The following is a 24,410-nucleotide window of genomic DNA, read 5'->3' on the forward strand; positions in this document are numbered from 1 at the left end:
GACCTGAAGCTAAGTGTTGGGAGAAAGGGAGGATTGAAAAAAAATAATTTATGCTTTTCCTCTTGTCCGTTTTGTGTCTGAGTGTGGAGGCACCTCAAATTGGAAATTAGACTTAGTTTACCTTACATTCTGTTTTTATTATTACACCTTGAATTATTACCATTGTAAGCGTTTGATTTTCATTAAAAACCCGTATTTATTTAAGTTGCTTGTATCTGTTGTGGGTTAGAGTAACAAGCCCTTGTGCTACCGTCCTGGTGAATGCCTCTTGTACATCTTAGCCGTTAACCGTCCTGCACACACGATAACCTCCGAGGATCACGTGTTCGCTTCCAAGGAAAACCGCTCGGTGATCCGGCCTGGTCGGTGTTAACTGCCCGTCCACGATAATTGGGTCAGGGGAATTAACCTAACCACCACAACCACGACATTTGTGGATCAGGAGTGGGATATGAACCCCTGCACTCCCTCGGGAGTGCAGGATTCGAACTCTGAACAAACATTTCACAGGGGACACAAAATTGTTGATCATAATAATTGTTGTCAGGTCGTGCAATTCAAATGTCGATCGAGAGTGGGATTTTTGAATCCTTCGGGACCATGACATTTGGTGTCGGAGTGAGCTAAGCTTCAATTAAAAAAAAATTAAGAAAAGAATTGGGAATCTAAATTTTGAAAAGATCACCTTTCTACCATTGAGGGAGTTGGGTTGTAGGGCCGAGGTACAAATTGTGTAGTTAATTGGTGTCAAGAGAAAAGACCGCTTGGATTTTTTTTCTTCTTTTTCTGAGGATATTAAACGCGTGTGGGAGATATTTGACGTGCAATAGATGGCGGTTCGGTGGGAAGATAGTAAGGATGAAGGAAGCGAGCCGGGGTTAGAGCCAGGAGATGACGATCAGGGTAGGAACCTTCCCAATTCCTGGGCCATCGAGTCAGAAAACGAGTGCGTTGGCTCTCCAGTTCAGGTTGGAACAAAGAAAGGAAATAAGGGAAAGGAATGAATGATTGAAAAGGAATTGGAGAGGAAATGAGGAGACAAAATCAACATGGGGATAAAGTGATGGAATGAATGAAGAGTGAATGGAGGAGGCAAATTGATTGGGTGAAGGGACAAATTGATGAACAAAGGAATAAAATGAGGGAAATGGGAAACAAAATTGTTGAACAAAGGGAGGAAATAAGGGAAAGGAATGGACACTTGGAAGGGCAATGGTTCCAGCGTTCAAAGTTTGAGGATGCATTTTCCTACATGCAACTCCAGGCTCAGCCCCAACCACAGAAGCAGCGAGTGTTCACAAGTGTTGTTACCAAATTACATGATGTCTTTGGTTTTGTTGATGAGGACGTGTCCTTCCAGCTAAGTGCCATGGAGGGGAAGACTCCAACAGTGGGAGACAGGGTGGCTCTGTTTTTTTTTGGTGGCTCTGTTCTCGCTGGCGTGTGCCTGCCTTTTGTCTGGTCCGGCATGGGCGTGGTTTAGAGCTCTTCCTACTTGTACACGGCATCTCCAAATGAGGTGATAATGGGTTCTGTAGATACATTTTATCATGATGGGTTTGGGGGTGATAAAATAAATTAATTGATGATGATTAAAACTTGCTTTTAAAATAAAATATATTAATCCTGAAATAAAATGTACTCAAATATGATATGATTCTTTTTAAGTATGTAAACATTTGGAATTAACATAATTATATTTTTCCTCTGTATGGAAAGATCACTTGTATATTAAAAGTGTTAACAGGTTGTGACTTTGCCAGTAAGTTGAATATAAAGAAGAATTGCCTGTCATGTGAAACTATCGAAAGAATTTTTATAAAAGACACAAACAAATTGGAATTAAATGTGGATTTCAGAAAATGTCCAGATGTATCCACTAAGCTCTAGTCGCTTCAAGATAATATATCTTCCCAGTTTTGGGAGAAGCAGACTGACAATTTTAACCTCCAGAGGATGGAAACTTGTTTTAATGGCCATTAGAGTTGATATTTGATGTCATTCTTGCCTTCTGTGCGGTTAATATGTCTGGGTTTGAATATGTGTTCCAACCATTTAAGCAGGAGCTGTCAAAGAAGACTGAAGATAAGGTTCACTTGGAAATTGTCAAGACCAGGCAAACTGGCGTCAGCGTCAGAAAATTAAAAAAATGTGTCTTACTGGAAACTGTATAAAGACGAAGATTCTCCAATCGTGTTGAGATTTCTGGAATGCTTTGTCTGTTCAGAAGCTCCTATGCATGCATAATAAATGTGTCTTGTATGTGAATAAATGTTCTAAAATTGTACTGACATTGTGTAACTGTATCGACAGTTCCATGGAGCGTTGATCATCTACATGTCTCCTCTGTAGCAACCCATAAACTTGGCGGTTCCCAACCATCTGTGCACATCAAACTGGCACACCACTGACACATACGAAACTCCACTCTTCTCTCCATTTTCTCATATTCTCACCTGTCTTTCCTGGTTGATTGATGACATGTCATGTCTTGTATGTAGCGATAGATAAGTTTGTTTTAAGTGGGCTTCATAAGTTTTAAGGTAATTACTTTCCTCATGTATCATTTGAATGTGCTTCCGTTGCTTTGATTGTAAATATCCATTATTGTGCTTGATTTGACGGTGAATTAATATGCTGTTTGATTGTAAATAAATATCTTTTACGTGTAATTGTAAATGAGTGTGTTGATTAAATAAATGTGCGTGTCAAGGCTTGAGATGTTTCCGACCAGTTCATCTGTCTTTCCTCCATTAGTTCAGCGTAGTCCGCATGTTAGTGTTAGCCGGGAAGTTCTACCCCACGTGATTTGCTCTTGTTAGCCAGTACACACTCACTGTATCGCTCGGCAGTAATTCGTGTGTGCATTGAGGTCACGAGACCCCCCTGTGGTGTCGGTCCACAGGTGAGATACCATGCAAAGCAGTAAAACCCTTCCAGGATTGGCAGTACCAATCGGTGTTCGTGGTTGCTTAACAAAACATGAGAGCATGAAGTTATTCATGCCCGGTGGCTTCAGGACTGGGTGTTCAGGAGGAACTCGCACACTTCCCGTCGTGGCGAAACTTGAACCCCGGATCCATAACAAGATATATATATATATATATATATATATATATATATATATATATATATATATATATATATATATATATATATATATATATATATATATATATATACGACAGCACATATAATGGTGGATGATACCTCATTTAAAAGGTATTAGGTCTGTACAGTGCATGTTGCGGTCTACAAATATCTATATTTACGCAATTTTGAGTTATGTGCATTTTTGTTCTGCACACTGGTGGTGTATAAGCTCAGAGTCGTTGGTTCACACACATACCAGAAGTAAAAAAATAATATATTCGCAAATTAATTAGTCAATTCCGTCCAACAAATAATGTCCTTTTTGTGGATTGACTTCACCGACAAACCTGAGCAATCTTAACAGTTAATGACTATTATGCAGACTTGGCGTTGGGAAGTATGTGGGGGGGGGGTGAGAGGGAGGAGGGGAAGGGGAGGGGTTGAAGAAAAAAAAAGGGAGAGTGGAGGGTGGGGCAGAGAAGAGACAGAGTTGGGATAGGAGAGTTGAGGCTTGGGAGCAGGTGGGGGGGGGGGAGAAGTGTTGAGGACTTGGGCTTTGCATGGGCGTGTTGAGGGTTTTAAGAGGAAAGGGGGAGCTGCAGACCTGGGGTGGTTAGGGGTTGAGGACTTGAATAAGAAAGGAGATGTGGAGGACAGATATTTGGAGTGGGGGGAAGGCACAGAGAAGCAACAGAGTTGGGAAAGGTGGGTTGCAGCACGACACCTTTCTGAAAGAAATACCAGGTTGGTATTTACATTTGAATGTCAAAGATCCCACTGTCTTTTTCTTCTTGAAACCACAACAATTAATCCCATGTTCATGGGGAAGTAAATTTGGCTCACGTCTTTCACGAACAAGCTGGCCAGGCCTGACGATCAACTAAGTCGTAAGGACAGGAATTTGGAATTTGTTCATGGTGCCCGGCGAAAGCTCACATACTCTTCACGAAGGACACCGTGGGATCTTTAACCTCCACCGATTAATGAGAGCAGACGGGGACATCCGGCTTAACGTCCATTCGAGGGATGGACCACACACTGGATGGCCATCTTACCAGCCCTATTTAAAAAATCCCAGCTGTGTTTCTTTCAAAAAAGAAGAGGTAGTTGCGTGCCGGTCTTCTCACCAAATTAGGCATCTGTGGTTTGCCATACAATAAGCCTTTACCTGCATTAGGTGGACATGCTGGACTGCACTGAACCGGTCCGCTTTGATGCTTTATATAATAAGGTAAATCATATAAAAACTGGTCTGTAAGAGAAATGGTTAAATGCTGCAAAACCATTTTATCACTCCTACGATCATAATGATAACAGAGAGTAATAATAATAATAATAATAATAATAATAATAATAATAATGATAATAAATTGCTGTACCTGGTGCACCACAGTCGGCGCACACATTGTTTCCTGGAAGCCGGAGGAGCTCGAGCAGCCTCCGCTGAGCCATTGGACCGGCAGTGGACAGGTGTACGGGCAAAAGAGACTGTACCGTGCCAGATGGCGAACCACCCAGCAACCACGGCTTGTCTGCCGGGAAAACCGAGCACTGCTCCCTTGCGTCCGAGCTTGCTTGAATGGACTGTAAAATCGGGAAGGGATACCCGAGAGATTATGGCGCTGGATGGGTGTTCAGTGACGGGGAGAGACGAGGGGAGGATAAAACGGGAACCGCCTTGTTCCGCGTTCCTGTACACTGGCTTGCACGAATGGTGGCCCTCCCTCCCTCTTTGCATGTTCGTTGTACTTCAGTTCTCATATCTCTTTTTTTTGACCTCCCCATCTTCAAGCATCTGATTTGATGCAGCGCCTTGACTATCGGAATCCTAGAATCTGAGTATCGTGGTCGAAATTGGTCTGATTAAGACTTTAGAGAATGCCGGGATGCAGGGATAGCGCTTACCTTTTGCCGAGCTGTCAAACCTGGGTTAGATTCCCGAACGGACGAGAAGTGTCGGAATGTGGTGCATTTGCAGGAAGGGCGTTGCAATACAAAGTGCACCGTCCCTCGCATACACGTTAATCTGGGTGTCCTACCTGCTCGCATTAGTTGGAGGGAGGAATTTTGAAGACCCCAGATGTCTTTCGGCAAAGAGTTGCTGAGTTATCGCTGGTACCCTGGACAACAACAACGTTGCTGTATCCCGAATGCGCAACGAAACTGGATCAGTAGCGAAGCCGCACCAGAACAATGGTGCAAACCAACGAGCCAATTTTGAAATTGCATCCTGGTCCAAAATGCATTTGATAACAACGACGAAATACAAATATACACTGTTGCACAAGAGAGAGCTACAGCATTTGGCTCGTGATGCCTCTGCTTTTCCACACATTGACTTGATCGATTTTCTGTATTTCTTTCCGTTAGTCATAAACTTAACATTCTGTTAAAATCTAGGGGGCTCCATCATGTGCTGTCAGATTAGTTTCATATGTAGAGTGTTGACATATAGATTGTATTTTATTGATTTAACTTGCCTTTTTTTTTTTAGATTTCACGAGACTAGACAGTATACATATGCAAAAATATATATATGTGTGCCAAGAGGTACACACATTTGTCTTGAAGCTGGTGAGCCCGAGTTCGATTCCCAACCCAACTATAAACTGTCATCCTGGTGTTTCACAGGGAAGGTGATTCATCAGTGTGTCCCTTGTTAAACTTGGCGTCATTAGTTGGTGGGTGTTAAAGATCCCAACTGTAGCAGTGCTCTGCCATTTGAGCCATCTTGGTGCCCCCACTGGATGAGCATGCAATTCTCCCACATTATGGAGATGCCACTCTCTTCCCTATGGTTGGCAGTGAGTGCCCCAGAAACAGTGTGGGTCATGTGGGTCGTGTGGTCAGTACTCAGACCTGCTTCCCAACTGATGATACTGAAGTTGATGAGCTGCAGATAACTCTGAAGCATGATGGGCGCTGTCGAAGATGCTTAATTTAGGAAGGGTCCAGTGTCTCGTGTCTGGTGTTGGCTTAATTGTTATTGTGGTGGGTTTGGGATCCCGCGGTCCTGAGTTCAAATCCTGCTCAGCTGTTGAATTAATACCAGGTGGTATTGACTTTGCCTGTCATCCTTCTAAGGTTGGCAAAATGAGTATCAGCTTGCTGGGATGATTGAACCATTTGAGTACCCTGTGTTGGAGTGGTGACTTGTCCAGGATTGTGCCCAATCGCCTGGGAGCCTACTTGGGCAGCACGAATGCTCTGTGCAGAATATGGTCCCAATGGATGGATGGATGTCTAGTGTCTTGCTCTGCTTTACCTACCCAGTAAATTAATCACCCCAGATGGGGAACAAGTGCTCTCAACACCCAGAACCAGAACTAAGGGAGATGAGAAGAGAGGGGAATTGGAAAGAGAAGAATTACAAAGGGAGTTCAAATCTTCTGTATAAACACAATGCATTTCCCTGTCCACTGATATGATGGGAGAGGTAATTTAGCGAAACAAAATTGCTGCAGACATAACTACACCATGGAACCTTTATGTGTTGTATGTGTCTCCTCGGGGTCTTCCAAAACCGCAACACGACCGCTCCTCCATACCAGACAAGTCCCGTATCTGCCGGCATCAGTGCATATCAGATGTAGTCCCTTTAACACGATTACCTAGCATATCAGATCCCTTAGTGTGGCATTTATTTGTACAGGAAAGGTTTTCAGACACATCCCCACTAAGAAAAATAATGAAATCTGATGCATTGTGTAACTATTCCGACATATTCACTCCACGCAAGTGTCGATGCAGTCTGATATTCAATTCCTTATCGGGCAGGTCCAGGTGGGTTTTTTTGAGAAAATAAGCAAGGATGTGCACGAAGGTGACTCGAAGGGGAAGTACTCTTCAGAGGGCGCAGCAGGGATGCTCGTGATGCTCAGCTGCAGTCCCCGACCGAGCTTGTTGCCCGGGCCTGGAAAGGTTGGGGATGTTCCGGCAGGAGGGCTTGCGGGACTGTTTGACCGTGATTCTCATAGGTTCACTCATGTCTCAGAGACAGCTCAGATAGCCGTTGGCTTCCTGGTGGTGCCTCACTCTTGGGCGGGTCTCTCGTGAGCTTGGCCTTGGGGGGACAAGGGCAGTTGGGTTTTCTTTTGTTAGATCTTGATTTTGCTTTGGTTTGATTGACCTTTTCTATCCTCCTTTTTCCAGAGGTGGACTGGTTTCTCTCTGAGTCTTGTGCTTGCATGATTCTGACTGCAGTTAGCAGTCATTTGTTGATTCCGGTAATCAAAGAAAAAAAGGACTCACTTGGAGATCTGTTTAGGGTGTCCTTCCTTTGTTTGCTTCGGGGGGGGGGGGGGGGTTCGCGTCCCATCTTTTGTCTGTTTAGTCAGACTTAGGTGTCTGATACCATGGGTTAGTGTTGAGGCTTCCTTTGGTTTTCAAATCTTGCCCTTTGTGGCATATTCTGTTTGTTTCAATTTTTCCTGCCATTTGATTCCATTCTTGTTATTAGTATTGATTATTGTTATTCTTTGGTTCCTCTTGACTTGTTATTTGTGCCCTGATTTACTGTTTCTGCTTTGTTGATTTGTTTGATTATTGTGCCTCAGTTACTTGATTACTTATTAGTCCCCTACTGGTTTTACCAATATGTTGCGACGAGTCCCCAACGTGTGTGTCGGGGTGGTGCTCAGATGTCGTCCACCAGACGGCGGTCTCCTTGGGTTAACCTGAGGCGGTCCCTTCAGGTGGGTGCTTGGAATGTCCTATCCATAAGAGAGGATGATCACCTGTCTCTGTTATCTTTTGAGCTCAAGCGTTTGGACATCGGGATTGCAGCTCTCTCTCTGAGGTTTGGAGACCGGATTGTGGTGAGATCATGGTGGGTGGTTACACCTACTATTGGTCTGGTCACTCTGATGGTTTCCATGCCCAAGGAGTTGCTGTTGCTGCATCTAACAAGCTGACTGCAATGATAATTGAGGTAACACCGGTCAACAAGCGTATCATGAGACAAAGAATCCGTCACTCCTTGGGTGTCATTTCCATGGTCTCTGTATATGCTCTGACTCAGGCGAGTGAATGAAGAATGCATTCTATGCCACGCTCGAGTCTGTGGTTGTTCAGTATCCCAGGCGAGATACTCTTCTGGTCTTGGGGGATTTCAATGCATCGACTGAAACTGATAGGGAAGGTTATGAGACATGTGTTGGTCCCTATGGGTCTAGAACTGTAAAACAGAATAGCACTAAGTTCCTTGACTTTGCAAGAAGTCATAGACTTAGAGTGGCTCGTTCATGGTTTCAGCACCCACAGGCTCATCACTGGACTTGGTATTCTAACGCTGGCGGTGTGGCAAAGAAGATTTACCATGTGCTCAGTGATGGTCGCTGGAGGAAGATCCAGTACTGCAGGGTCTCCCGGAGTGCTCAGTTCCTCAATACTGGCCACCGGTTTGTTGTAGCAACTCTGAAGTTTCAGCATAAATCCAGGAGAATGGTCCCATCCCTGCCTAGGCTGGATGTTGGCAAGCTCAAGGATGAGAGGGTCACTGAGGAGTTTGTGAACAGGCTGAGTGAGGATTTGGGGGGGTCTGGGTGCTTTGTGGAATCCTGAAGAGTTGTGGAGTGCCTTCAAGACCACAGTCCTCGATGTTGCCAGTGGATGTCTTGGAACTCACCATCGGGTGAAGAAGAATTTTGTTTCTCAAGGGACACTGGATACCATTAATGAGAGTCTCAGGGCCAAGCTGAATGGCAGAGCTGAGCTGTTCAGGCAGTTGAGGCGTAAACCTGTACGTGTGCTGAGGGTGGACAAGGAGGCCTGTGTGTGAGGAATCTGTGAGGCGGTACAGCATTACCTGTGGTCAAGTGATTCTCGTCCTGCTTGCAGGGGAATTCACGCATTGCGTTCCTCCAAGACTGTCCCTCGGTCTACTGCAGTTAGAGTGGAAGGTGATTGGCTCTTGACAGAAGAGTCCGAAGTGAAGGCCCACTGGGCCAGTTACTGTGAGCGGCTGTACCAGACTGATCCACCAGCTGATGAGTTGGATGTCAGGGGTGTTACTATCCCGATTGCTGACCCTCCTATCAACTGTGATCCACCTTCGTTTGTGGAAACACAGGCTGTGGTGAACCGGTTGAAATGGGGGGTAAACCTCCTGGGATCTGTGGCATCCATGCTGAACTTCTCAAGGCTGGTGGAAATGCTGTACTCATGTCAATGCATGCAGTTCTGTGCTCTGTTTGTAACACAGACACCATCCCAACTGACTTAAAGAGGGGCCTTGTTGTCCCTCTCTGGAAAGGGAAGGGTGATCGCCAAGACTGTGAGCTTTCTGCTTCGACCAAAACCTGAGCAACCCACCGGCACTATATCAACTTCAAAAGCCCCATTTGAGCTCATCTTCTGAAACAGATGGATACATCTACCATCGTTACCAATAAGAAGCCTGTTTCCAATGAAACCACCATAAATGCATGGAACCTGGACAGGATTGGGACACAACCAACCAGTGATGGGAGGTTGTAAGTACACTGCAAGGTCTGTCGTGGCGGACCACGCACCGACTCGGATAGTGGCCAGGGAGCAGTCAGCTCTGACCATTTCATCTCTGGCACAACCACCATCAAGAAATATTCGGCATTAGGACACAGTCAGAGCTAATGTCACAATGCAGCTGATGGTAAGTGGAAGATTATCAAGTTAGAATAGTTTCATTTGAAGAATGTAAATTTGATCGATCAGTCTTGTTTTTGACGCATAGAAAAATAAATCAAAATGATCTAATAGTCCAGACTAATGTAAATAAGACCATTGGCTGTTGTGAAAAAGAAAGAGTCCCTGAAAACAAAAACGGTCACCAAAAAATAATTAAGTTAGGCAGTTTTTTTTTTTCCTAATTTTTTTAAAAATTTGTTTTGAACCCTGCAAATATCAATCATGACACAAGGACAGAAAGTCTGTTTTTACCTTGAATTCACTCTCACTGAAAAGTTTCACCATGATATACAAGAAGCCAACAAAAACATTTACACATAACACTTCACAGATTCTTAGACATGAAAAAATGAATTTCAAAATTACATGAACCCGGCAAAACTAAAACCATAGCTTGGGGTGAGTAGATCGCATGACATACAAAAATATAACCAAGGGTACCATCCCAAACATCACAAAGGAAATAACAACACATGCAAGAACTGCAAGGTTAAAACAAATAATCACCTTTCAGAAAGCAAACCACAACCGTACGTACAAAGGCATAGCAATGCGCAGAAAAATCTGTTATAGCTGCAAAAACTAAACATAACTGGGCCTGAAGTTATGGAAGTCCCACAGAGAATGATGGCAATGCACATCATTAAATGCTCACGTTTGTGAAAATACCTTTGAGGCTGTTCAATTCTACCCTTCCATTCAGGGCTTCAGTTGGTCCAGGAGCAAAGCCTGTGAAAAACAAGGTCTCGCTCAACACCACATAGAGGTTTGGTGGCATATTCTGTTAGGGCAACCCTTCTGGAACATTTCTAGGGTGGGTGTCACTCCAGATTGTGGCATAACATTTTTTTCTACAGGGCAATGTCTGTGGTGTGGGTCGGCTCTGAAAAAATGTCTGAAATTGCGGCGATGATGTCATACTGGTGTTATTTCATACAATGTTTTTAAAAATATTACAGGCAATTCAACATCACTGAAGTGCAAATGGAGCAGAAGAGAATGCTACAGCATGCTGGTATTTGTCACAAATGAATCGGGTTATTCTGGGTTTTTTTTAATTGTCTAATGGGGTTGGGGTGAGGGAGGGATTTTGCTCTTGCCTTCAGTTCTATTGTTGCTTTAACTTTAACTCTATAACACTTTGAGCATTACATATCTGATTGCAGATATGTTAAAATTAACACCAAAATTAATTGCTTTACCCACCATAATAATCCAAATAGAAAACAATAAATTTTGGCATTTTGAAAAGTAATTTTTCTGTCATTAATAATGTAACTTTCTTCATGAAAACCACTTGGAAAATTATAAAACAAATATAAAGGTAAGAAAAGTACTTCAAAGATCTTTATTGTCGAATTACCATGATCACCGAATTAGATTTATCCATGTTGATGCATGAAATCCTGAAATCGAGCTCAAATATACCTTATTGTATTAAAAGCCGTCCCATCTCAAAATGGTGGCTCATACTCAGCACTCAGTTTTTCACTAAGAATAGGGATGTTCCTCTTAGACAGCCCTGAATTAACACACACACACATCTTCAAGAAACAGAAATATGCAAGTCCTAAAAATTAATTTAATATACAAAAAAAAGAAAAAAAGGAACATATATATAGGAACATATATATATATATATATATATATATATATATATATATATATATATATATATATATATATATATATACCTCTGTACACACATGTCCATTCATTCTCCGAGTAAAATCAGAGCGATGGCAGGCAGGCTTGGCACAGTGGCAACCAACAAGATTGACGAGACCTTTTGATGCTGGATCCTTGTCCATCATCTTTGGCTGAGACATAGCTTGTGTATCGTCTGATTTTTCCCATCCACTGCTAATTGGCATCTGCCTGGGGGATGGCCAGACGGAGGCCCCTGGAGTACCGGCGGAAAGTGGACGCAGCGACGCGCTGTTCTGGCACATGCTCCCATACCTGACCTGACCTGACTGCTAATAGGATCTGGTAGGTTTTGCTTTGCCTGAAGAGTTCGCCTCCACACAAGTGTCTGACAGCCCATTTAATATTAAGAGCCAGGCTACCTGATGTAGGTGGAAGCCCTTCATTTCTCTGGTTCTTGTGGTAAAACAACCGGTACTGGACTGTGTCGCATGTAGTGCCAGACTTCTGGACACAGGTGCACAGGTGCACAGACTAGAAACAAACTTATCACAATCTGTAATTGTGAACTTATTCACAGCTGGTTTCACATGACTTATTCACATGACAAGACTTGTGTGCATGGGGGTCATTTGACTCTTGCATGTGACGAGCAATGCAAAAAATCTTGTGCAACCATGAGGATCCTTCTCTCGTCCGACTGATTTCTGAGCAAGGTTCCAAGCATCATCACTCTCATCAGCGGAAATAACCCAACGCACGAACCAATATAGACTGTCTGGAATAATATTTTTGGCTGAGGCAAGATTCAAATCTGTGCTATTCATATGTTTTATACCGATTCCATTACACTGCACAACATCACTTCTGATCAGCATCACAGGGTACAAAAGCCAGGTGTGTTCTGTTTGGTCTCAATCTCTTTCATCACGTGTAGTTGCACTGGGTTCAGACGAGCTAGATGCTTGTTTAAAATATGCATTCAGAACATCCTGCAGAGAGATGTAACTGCAATACACCAGTTCTGGTTGTGTTTTAATGTGGAGCTGGTGGAATACTATCTCTTCATCAAAATGTTTCATCATCCTGAGCTTCAAATGCGGCTTTGTGTACTTAGCTGCCTTTATGTGGGTCAATACCTCGGACCTCAAGAACAGACTTGTATTTGTTGAGAAGGCTGTCCATATCAAATGCCTTGCCAGCTTCTAATTCAGGTTTATGATCGTGAACCAGTTCATCAAAAGCACTCGCATATTTGTCTTCATATTTACGGTCATTAAAGGCTCAATGTTTGATATTTGGCTTGGTGGTGTCGTTTGAAAACACACCTTGTGATATTTGGCTTCTGCAGCCACGAGGTCATTGCTCACATCACGGAGCACATGCAGCATAGAACCTTGAGCTTCTGCTGCATGCTTAATCGACTACAAACTTCAAATGTGCTAACATTCAGCATTTCCGTCTCCTTTTTGTGGGACTTATTTTTTGCAGAACAGACACCTGGCCCAGTCCATGACGTTTGATTGAGATCTCAATTGTTTCCCTGACTGGCTTGCGTCTTGTAATGTCAGATCATGATGCTTCCGAAGGAGAATGAGATGGCCCTCGTCTCTTCTGAATGTCATCCAGATTGTGCTTGCTCATGCATGTCTTGTCACCATTTGAGTGTCAGTATACACTGTAGTTTTCAGTGCCTCTAAATCTGGCAGCAAATGCCCATCTTGCCTTCGATGTAGTGCAGAAATCAGTTTCTATGGAAGACATGTTTGCTTTTTGAAGAACAAGATTGATTCTGCTAAATATTGGATGAAATATTTGTTGTTCATGAACTAAACTTCAGTTTCTGAGAAAATGATCCGAATACATTCACCTAAAACTGAATGAGAAACTTTTCTACTCCAAAAGGCATATACAGGTTCAGTTTGATGAAGATTAATTTTCTTGAAAAGAGAAAAAAGAATTTAACGCAACACTGAAAATGGCTCTTAAATCTTAAATTTATATTTAATTAAAATTAAATACAGTTGTCTCTTAAATTCTATACCACATGACAAGCAAGACTCCATGTATCTTTGTTTACTGTAGTGCTCCTGAGGAAAAAAAACAAATAAATAGGCATGATTAGGTAGTCTCTCCTAATTGGTGGTTGATATTTTATAAAGTCCTGATTAGAAAAAAGAGCCATATGAATGAGCCCTACTGCCCAACATTTTCTAAAAAAAAATAAAAAATGAAAATAACAACTGACCCCCATCTGTCCATCTTCTATCTATCTATAATTCCAGCAATGTGTGTGTGTGTGTGTGTGTGTGTGTGTCTGTTTGTCTGCGACCGCCGTTTCTCGACGACCGCCGATCCGATCTGATTGAAACTTGCCAGGAATATTGCCGGGGACCCGCGGATGTGCCTTTTCGAGGTTTGATATTAATCGGACGAGCGGTTCCCAAGTTATGGCCATTTATCTGTGGACCAATGACAAGACATGGTGCTATGACATCACGAATGACGTCACAATTAATGTTTATTTATTTCTTCTTATTATTATTTTTTTTGCACGATTGACGGTCCAATCTGATTGAAACTTGCCAGGAATATAGCTGGGGACCCGCGGATGTGCCTTTTCAAGGTTTGATATTAATCGGATAAGCGGTTCCCAAGTTACGGCCGTTTATCTGTCAACCAATGACAAGCTGTTTTTTTCCCAAGGTTTAAATGAATTGTTCAAATTATTAATTAATCCCAAGGTTTGAATTTTCCCAAGGGAAACAGCTGTTTCCCAAGGGTTTGAAAGCTGTTTTTTCCCAAGGTTTGAATTAATTGTTGTGCTTGGTACACATTTGTGAATACATTTACAGAGAGAGGAGGCGAGAGAGGGGGGGGACGAGAGAGGGGGGTGTCACAATTAAAGAGAAGGGGAGAGAGGAGGAGCGAGAGAGGGGGCGATAGAGAGGGGACGTCACAATTCAAGAGAGGGGGAGAGAGGAGGGGGCGAGAGAGGAGGGGGCGAGAGAGGAGGGGGTGAGAGTGGGGGCGATAGAGAGGGGACGTCACAATTCAAGAGAGGGGAGAGAGGAGGGGGCGAGAGAGGAGGAGGCGAGAGAGGAGGGGGTGAGAGGAGGGGGTGAGAGTGGGGGCAAGAGAGAGGGGAGAGAGAGGAGGGGGGAGAGAGGAGGGGCGAGACTAGGGGGGAGAGAGGTGGGGGTGAGAGAGAGGGGGCATCACAATTCTTCTTCTTCTTCGTTTGATATGACGTCACAATTGACGCTGGGGACCTGAGTATGTTTCCCAGGTTTTTCCCAATTTATGGTCATTTATGATACGGTTGGTCCGATCGAATTGAAAAAATGCCCCAATCCAGTCGTCGTTTACGAGAGCGAAGGAACGAAGCTGCACATACTGGCACGCACCTACGGGCCCGCACTAATAATAATAAATATCAGTGTATGTCAGTCGGTCCGTCTCCTCCATAACTCCAAAACCATGAAACTTAGTGGCCCCAAACTTTGCATGAATACTCTGGGAATTCCAGGGAAGTGAATGAATGAAAACGAGGTGTTGATTAAATTTAAACATCCTTTTTGAAGATAATTTAGGGGGTGCTCATTACAAAAAAGCCTAACCAAGATGGTGGCGCACCATACTGGTTATCCCTCTGTCAGCTCACTGGTGTCTTAAGCTGCCATTTTGTTCGGCCTGCTCAACAATGCCTGAACTTGGAACAGGCCGCAGCAGTTTCGTCACAATAAAGCACTCAATTTTTTTCCCACTTTCCTCACTCATATCATCAAATGCCTGATCTCCATACCTACGGATCGCTGCATGCATCACTTCTGTAAATGCTATAGTTTTCAAATTAGTAGCTCGGAGCTATTTTATGCATTATATGATGCAATTTTCCACAACAACCTCTTACGGACAAATTAAAGTATATACTGAAATCATATTTTATTTCTGCTTTGAAGGTCAGATCTTGTAAACTAAATAAGTGTCGAAATCTGGAGTGAAATCTGAAAATGTGAGAGAAATTAATGATGTTGTTTTTCCAGGTGCATCCCATTACCAATCAGCTTGCTATGGCTTGCCAAGCCAGCCGTTTCTTATCAACTGTTTCATTGGAATGCTTGATTGAGTGCTTAAGCCATTTTGCGAGCACTCTACAAGCTGATTGGTTGTTCATTTGCATTCCATGGCGATACAAGGCAAAAGTACCCGCACTGTCACTCCATACTCTCCCTCTGCAAAACACAACCAAAAATACATCGATCAATGTAAAAAAGTTAATGCCCCACCCACCAAGGTTGGGCACTGTGTTGTGGTGCAGTGACTCAAGTGAGTCTGCTGAAAATGTGCAATTTTATTTTTACACATTTCCCCTTTTTGTGTGATATGCTTTCATTATACAACCCTTCACTTCGACACAGATAGATACAGTACATATATATATATATATATATATATATATATATATATATATATATATATATATATATATATATATATATTTATATACATATATATATATATATATATACATATATATTTATATATATGTATGCAGTATATACTAATAAAAGGCAATGTGTGTGTCTCTTCTTCATAACTCTAAAACCATAAAACCTAGCATCCTGAAACTTTGCATGCATACTAAGAAAAGTCCAAGGAAGTGCAAGAGTGAAAATTGGGTATTTGGATTAATTAAAACACCCCTTTTGAAGATAATTAATGGCCTTATTTAATTTTATCCTTCAGCAGAAGATCCTTAACCACCTCGCTGTCTGGAGTCTTACGGCGTTTCCTGAGTAACCTCATTGGGGCCTGAAGCCACCAAGCTGTTTTTTGCCTGGATGTAAGTCAGCTCCAGATTTGAAAGTATCAGCAGTTCCGACTCCCCCCAAAAGTGTTGATTCGGACATTTCATGGGTGTTTCCGGGTGCATAGTTGTGTCGAGTGCAATTGGTAATTGCTTGCCAAGCCAAGCGTTTTGTTGGAGTGCTGAAGCCACTTACTGAGTTGTACAGTGCAGTTAGTGTCCTGATCGGGATTTTCAGTCGACAGTTACTACAAGGTAGAGGTACGTATACAGCATACACAGAGGTGGTACATACGGGTAGATTTTGATCTGTATGGACTCTCCGCAGGTGTGTGGATATGCCATGCCTATTATGGGGGCCGTGTTGGTAAAGTTTCATCCTGTATCTTATGGAGGATCTTTCAGGGTTTTCTTTGTCCTTGTGCCTGTTTCTAAAGCATTTGGTTATCGGAATTGTTTTACAAAGGTTAAATGTTTCCCTTTGTGAGTTTCAAAGCAAAATATATTTGATGACACTCGATTTCTGAGTCGCTTGCTGTCTTAACACGTTTTCTAAATAACCGAGCCAAGTTTTTTTCCCCACCCATCACACTCAGTTGTTTATAAAGATTAACTAGCGATACCCATGCACATGCATGGGATAGCAGTACAACAGAGCTGGAAGCAGACGACAGACCGTACACGGGGAATGACAAAAATACGCATTGTGCAAAATGCAAGTGGTACTATGGAACGCCCAGACTTCCCAAACATTGTCGGCATGTCCACTAAGTGCCACAGCAATTTCATAGGGATCGTGTGACGGCGAGCCGAGTTTTTTAGTGTGCAAGCTTGGTATTATAATAGAGATGTTTGTGAACATCTCCCTGAAATGTCGATATAAATGTAACGTTGTTTTTCGGTGAAAGCTACTCGAGGTTTCTGGGTTGTATGCAGTCCGTACTGTAGTTGGTAATGACTCCAACCTGCCGATTCCAGAAAAATTGCCGATATCGGCCAAGCGTGTGTGTGTGTTCACATATGTGGGAGTTGTTGCCCAGCTCCACATGGAGGTGGGGTTCATCAGGAGGTGAAACAGACCTATGAGGTCTAGGTGTGTGTGTGATCTCCACATGTGGTGGATGGGTGTCAGGAGGTGAAACAGATATCGATAAGGTGTGAGTTTGTGTGTGTTTATATACACATATGTGGGAGTTGCTGTTGTTGCCCATCTCCACATGCAGGTGGGGTTCATCAGGAGGTGAAACAGAGACCTATCAGGTATCGGTGTGTGTGTGATCTCCACATGTGGTGGATGGGTGTCGGGAGGTGAAACAGAGACTCATTAGGTGTGTGTGTGTGTGTGTGTGTTTATACGTATGTGGGAGTTACTGTTGTTGCCTGTGATCTCTACATGCAGGTGGGGTCGATGAGGACGTGAAACGGAGACCGACCAGTGAAGTTTTCTAGTCTCAAAGTTTTGTGCCGAGGGCTCTCTTCAAGATCGTCGCTGAGCCCCAGACAGCTTCCAAACGTAGTTTGTTTGTTAAAATAGTCGCAGGTATGGTTTGTCGCTCACCTGTAAAGTAGATCTGGGGAGCTTATGGGATGGCGCATCGTCTATCCGTTCGCCCACAAATACTTGAAACTTCTTCCCAGAAAGTACATATACGATTTCAATGAAATTTGACCATAACCTTCATCACCCGTGATGGCATTAAAAAAGGGGGTCTGAATGGGTCTACAGAGGGAGTTTATGGGGTGGGGGGTGGGTGGGTTTCCTCCCCAAAGAGGTATTTGCTTTCTTCTCAAACAAAACGCACAATTCCGATGAAACTTCACAACAACCTTCATCATCCATGACGTACCAAAGGTTGTTGATGACGTTAAAAAAAATCTGCAATAAGGGGATTTAATGGGGGATGCCCCCCAAAATATGTATTTGCTTTCTTCCCCAAAACTACACATACAATTCCGATGAAACTTGACCACCATCTTCACCACCTGTGATGTACTAAAGTTTGTTCACAATATTAAAGAAAATTGGCGTCGAGGAGGGTCTATGGGGAGAGGGGGTTGCCCCCCAAAACATGTATTTGCTTTTTTTCTGAAACCACACACAATTTCCATTGAAGTTGACCACAACCTTTATCATCCTTGCTGTACCAAGGTTTGTTTATGGCATTAAAAAAAAAATCCATAGGCATTTACTTTCTTCTCGATTATACATTTTGTGGATCATCCATGCCTAGCAGTGGTTGCCTGATGTTATCTTATCCAGCGATGACCAGGTGAGCACCCAAGGGTATTGCCCCTATGTTTAATATTTCTGTGAGGTTCTTTGTCATCATTCCTGTCGGTCCAGCTATCACTGGTACAACTTTGGCATTCTTCAACTTCCAGGATTTTCTCACTTCATTCTTGAGGTCTTGGTGTTTGGTCATTTCCTTGATTTCTGCATCGTTTCGTCCAAAATTACTGGCATTAACACCTCAATAAGCAATGCTGCCTTCTCTTTTTTTGTAGCCAAATATGAAATCTGGTCGCAATGCTTTGTTTTCGATGTTTACGCTCGATGGGATCATTAAGTCGTATGTGAGCGGTAGGCACTTCCATGTTTTCAGTGATTACTTTTGGTTCATGTTCCCACAAATTTTCTGGATATCAAAGTTTAGATATCAAAGTTTGAACTGGGATATCAAAGTTTTTGCAGATATGCCAGCAGATTGCATTATAAACTGTTGTGTCATTGTGTGTACACATTAAATGTACACATTAAAAATGAAATGTTTCGTTTTTTTCAAGTTTTGTCTGGCGTTTAATTTGGAATGCTTGCTGAAGTGTTTAAGCTACTTGGCCAGTGCTCTACAAGCTTCAATCTCAACAAGATGGTGATGCCATATCTCGGTACTCTGTGGGGGCATCCCCGAAGTTAGGAAGGCAAAATAAATTAGAGGATTAGAATGAATAAAGCAATGGGTCAAGTCAACTGGGAGTTCAAGAGAGAATTTAAAAATGCTTTCAGTGGCCACAAAGCAAAGAATTTCCACATAATGGCAGGGTAGCCAAGAGGTACACACACTCACTCTCAGCTGTCGAGCATGGGTTTGAATCTCAACCCAGCTATAAACTGTCATCCCGGTGTTTCACAGGCAGGGTGATTCATCAATGCGTGTGCAAACTCTCGGATGGACCTCAAACAGCGTTACATTTGCTGGGATTTCCTGGTCCCCCCCCTTTCCTCAGTCCCACCCATCTATCCCTTCCCCTCCTCAATCCCCCATCCCCCTTTTTTCTCTCTCTCTCTCTCTCTCTCTCTCACCTCCTCCCTCTCTTAATATCCCTGTCAGCTTAGCGATGGGTTGTATTTGCAAGTGTTTAATATGATTGGCCAAACATGTTTCATATCATGGAGTATGGTAGTACTCCATATAGAGGGATGAAATGGGGGAAAAATGGCCACCCATTCAAATGTGCATACAAGGATAGGCTTATAAACTACTGTAGAGTGAAGTCATAAGCATTGAAAAGCCATATATTTTATTCATCAGTGTTTTCTGAACTACCATGACTTAGAAAGACGTCACAATACATCGCTAAAGCACCACATCAGGAGATCGCTGAAATGCCAATTTGTACTTCTTCGTCTTCTTGTGATTCTTCCCCTCTCAAAACAATATTGTTACGGTTGTGGAAATTCACAGGACACCATATAGGTCCTTAGATCAGTTATTGTCGATAAGTCTGTGTTCAGATAGATTCCCCCACCGATGTCTAAGGGAATTATTCGTGTTACCGGGTGTGAATCTTCAGTTAGCCGTTTTTCTTTTACTATCTTTATTTTGGACCAACCGCATTTCGACCACAACCGCCTTCACAACAACCACCTTCACCACAACGACATCTCCTCGCCATCTCCTAAACCACATCTCAACAACGAACAACATCGCCTCACCTTCATCTCCGCAGACGCCGCCATCTTTGCGCCAGCCACGGCGAGTTCCCCATGAACGGCATCGCCGCTGACAGACGCAGGGGTTCCCTGTTAGGACGGGGGCCGGTGATTTCCACAACGTCCGCGTGGGGCAGATGATCTCTGCCACGTCCGCTCTCTCCGAGCTTCGCATCGAAATCGGATCAAAAGATCGAAAGGGGCAGAGCCAGCGGGGGGTCAGAGGTGAGGGATTGGAGATCAAAACCTTGCCTCACGGATCCCATATAAAGGAGCACAGAGACGCTAAGCGAGGAGTTGTGTGGAGCCGCGTTGGGAGCTGGATCAGTCTGGAGTCTGCAGTCGGTGAGGAGCTGGAGAGAGCGGAGGAGACGGGAGCCTGGAGCGCAGCCTGCTGTGCCGAACTGTGGGTCGCTGGGGAGAGGCCAGAGAGGAGTCGCCAACCAGCGGCATAACGGTCCGAGGTGATAGGGCCCTGGGACAATCCAAACGACGCGGAGGAACGGACGGGCTCTTAAGAGAGCATCAACTCTGAGAGAACAAAGACCCGTTTGTTCCTCTGAGGCATAGTAGACTAGGTTCGATTGACCGGGCCGCACGACGAGGCCTGGGCCGCGCCGTGGTCACTCCAGCTGCCGTGTGGACGGGACGCCGAGGAGCACCCAGCGAGTCGCCACGAAGGCGGCAGGTCACCAGCGCGGCCTCTCGGAGCTCCTTCGGTCTCCCAAGCTCTGAGAAATATTAAAGGCTTACGAGCCCGGGCCTTTTCTTTTCTGGGGTTTTGCATGAATGTTGTGGCGCCATGTCTAAGTAGAACTGTTAAGTGCATGTGTGTAAATAAATAATAATAGAGGGTTGTAGTTCTTTTTCTTGCTTGTGTTTTGTCACATACGTGCATTGGTTGCATACATGACTGCATACGTGCATTGCTTGTATATGTGCATGTGTAAATAAATGTCATTGTTTAAATGTTAACCCGTTCGTTGCGTCCTTTCCCTAATTGAACTGCCATAATTGAGTTCGGAATATAGCTGGCTTTTTAATAGCTGATAAAAGAATCGGATCCGGCGGGGCTTGGCGATATACACCGCTCGGCAAATCGCAAATGGAGCGAGCTGATTAGCGGCTCGTTTCTAAGCAGTGCCCGTTGAGGGACAGTCTCTCGGTAGTCTGCCCGTGAGATTAATTAGGTAAATCGACCATTCGGCGATCGGACCCTGTAGCGCGGGTAGAGTATTGACAAGGCTGTGGTGTGATTAAAGATACACCCCTAGCTGGATTTCGGCGTTGATCCGAAAGCTGCGACTAGGTTTGTCCGTTCAGTGGGGGAGAGGTGCCACCATTGGCTAGAAGTGGTCACCCGCACGCCGAACGGGTGGTAACCACAACAATATAAAACTTTAGCCCAACCTACCTCAATGACTGCTAAAGCCATGATGGCGATTCCAACATGAGGAAGTTACTTCGTCTCTGGGCTAGTGCATACAACCCCAAATTAAAAAATATATATAACACATTAATAGTTTTATTAGGAAAAGAAATCAAACATAAATGTGGACTCAACCAAACCAGGCCAGGATTGTGGGAGGAGGGAAATGGACAATGGACAGAACCATTCCAAAAGTGATAAATATCCAAACCATCACCAAAATCAACTGAAACAAGTATTAAAACAATTTAATAACATTAATATACTTAATCCATATCAAAATAATGAAATATATAAAACATTAATTTTTTTGAAAAAAACAACAATGTACGATATTTCCACGACAGAAGTGGTAATCCACAGTGGACTGAGCCAAAAGCCAGGATTGAGGGGGGAAGGGAGGAGTAGAATGTACCATAAGCCAAATTTAATAACAGATGTCATCCATACCAAAATATATAAAACATGAAGCATTTTATTACTTTAAAAAATTGCGCGCAAAAAATAAAATATATATATAAAAGACTAGAAAGCAAAGGCCGTTCACATCCACTTTATGGATATACATAAAATTCTGCGGTGTGAGGAGCGAAGAGGGAGAGATTGTTCATGTGATATTCATCACAGTCTTTTTCGATACCGATATCTGTAAAGTTCATCTTCATCATTCCCATTGCATCAATGATCACTGGTACAATTTATGCACTCTTCAACTTCCAGGATCTTTTCACTTTGTTTTTGTGATGTTGGTATTTGGTCATTTTCTTGATTTCTCTGTTGTTTAGACCAAAATCGCTGGGAACTGACGTCTCAATGTGTGTGTGTGTGTGTGTGTGTGTGTGTGTGTGTGTGTGTGTGTGTGTGTGTGTGTGTGTGTTGGTCATTAAGTATAACATGTAATTCTCTTTGCTAACCTCACCTCCTCCCCTCACCTTTTGGGACATTTTACTTTTGTTGTGCGATTGTGATGGTACGTCAAAAGATATCGTGATGGTAATCCATGAGGATTGTGGTGTCATACTGTCGCATCATAATGTGTTGTCATTCTTCATGGTTCTTCTTCTTATTCGTACCTCTTCATCCATCACAAACCCACGACAAAAGTAAAATGTCAAAAGATATCATGATGGAAATCCATGAGGAATGTGGTGTCGTACTGTGGCATCGTAATGTGGTGTCATTCCTACTTTGTTTAGTTGTTTTTTTTTTTTTTTCAGATTTCATCCCTCTATATTTTTACATTTTTTTTTTTTCCTGGTTCTATTTTGGCTTGCCAAGTTATTTTTTCTATTAACTGCTTTTTACCCCTATACTGATGAGTCCGATTCCAGACAAGTTATTATATCTATAACTAGAACGGGCACTCAGTAGAGCGCATACCTTCACCAACGCTACATTTTGCCCCCCCCCCCAGAAACCGTTGATTGTGAGGGTATTTAATCCCATACCACATCTGCCATCTCATATGTGTTATGATGGCTTAAAAACATTAAATTTCCTGTGTCATATCGTATATCACAAGATTGGGCATTGAATTCACAACATTTTGGCATTGGTTGCATGCAAATTGGATAAAAATCGACCGCACTATGGCAAAATGACGATTTTGACCTTTTCATGACCTCGACCTTGACCTTTGTACTCTTAATTTTGTAATTGGTATTAGAGTGTGGGGAATAGAACAGTCAACATTTTGGTGTTGGTTTCATGCAAGTCGGATTAGAATTGACCGTGTTATGACTAAAACCGCACATTTTGCAATGTCGTGACCCCCCTGACCTTTGACTCCCAACCGCTAATAAGGGTTATTACGTCATTGTGTCATGTCACATATCACAAGATGAGGCATTGAATTCTGAACATTTTGGCATTAGTTGCACGCAAATTGGATACAAATTGACCGCGCTATGGTAAAAAGACGATTTTGACCTTTTCATGACCTTGACGTTTGACCCGATCGCTCCCAAAAATCTAATCAAATGGTCCTCGGATAATAACCAATCATCCCACCAAATTTGCTGCGATTCAGTTCAATACTTTTGGAGTTATGCGAATAACAAACAAAAAAAACAAACAAACACACATATTCACAAATAAATAAATAAATAAATAAATACACAGCGATCAAAACATAACCTTCGCAACAAAGTTTGCGAAGGTAATAATAAATGCCGGTGTGTGTGTGTGTGTGTGTGTGTGTGTGTGTGTGTGTGTGTGTGTGTGTGTGTGTCACCCCCACAACTCCAAAACCATGAAATCTAGTGGCCCAAAACTTTGCACACACACACACACACACACACACACACACACACACACACACACACACACACACACACACACACACACACACACACACACACACACACACACACACACACACACACACACACACACACACACACAGAGAACTCCAAGGGAGTGCATGAATGAATGACAACTGCATATTTGGATAAAGTTAAACACCGCTTTTGCAGATAATTAATGGGTTTATGGGATTAAAACCCAAAACAGGCTTACCTCGGTCAGCCCTCTTTCATCTTGATTCACAATTTTGTTTCAGCTTACTCAAAAAGCTTTGGCCATTTTGCCAAGGATATAATCAAAATCGGTCTTCAGATTTGATTGATCGGAGCTGGTGGGCTAAATAGCTGTCAAAATCTGGAGTGCAATCTGAAAATGTAAGGAAATTAACAATTCCTTTAACCAAGTGTATTTACATATTTACTTTAAGCAAGCAAGGCTGTGATCCCTCTTTCTTCCATATTTACAAATTGCAAAGCATTAAACTTTTTAAACTGTTCAGATAATTATATTGAGTGAAGAAATGATTAAGG

General features: G+C 43.0%; 1 protein-coding gene across 3 annotated transcripts in view; it reads right to left on the reverse strand.

The window, feature by feature from the left end:
• LOC147034511 (arf-GAP with dual PH domain-containing protein 1-like) overlaps positions 1-6,599 on the reverse strand; it is a 77,806-nt gene extending 71,207 nt beyond the window's left edge. The window contains exon 1 of one of the 3 annotated variants that reach the window (XM_085884677.1): positions 6,578-6,599. Coding sequence is in view for 1 of the 3 variants with exons in the window: in XM_085884669.1 (XP_085740795.1) it covers positions 4,473-4,545 (73 nt within the window). In the remaining 2 variants the exon portion in view is untranslated. Of the gene's footprint in view, positions 1-1,319; positions 1,342-4,472; positions 4,798-6,577 lie in introns of those variants that run through there. The other 2 variants (XM_085884669.1, XM_085884660.1) reach the window with 2 other exon arrangements.
• Positions 6,600-24,410: the final 17,811 nt, after the last annotated feature.

The sequence above is a fragment of the Eptatretus burgeri genome, chromosome 1, assembly GCF_056783735.1.
Source record: "Eptatretus burgeri isolate ZD-2024b chromosome 1, Ebu_testis_v1, whole genome shotgun sequence".
Lineage (NCBI taxonomy): Eukaryota > Metazoa > Chordata > Myxini > Myxiniformes > Myxinidae > Eptatretus > Eptatretus burgeri.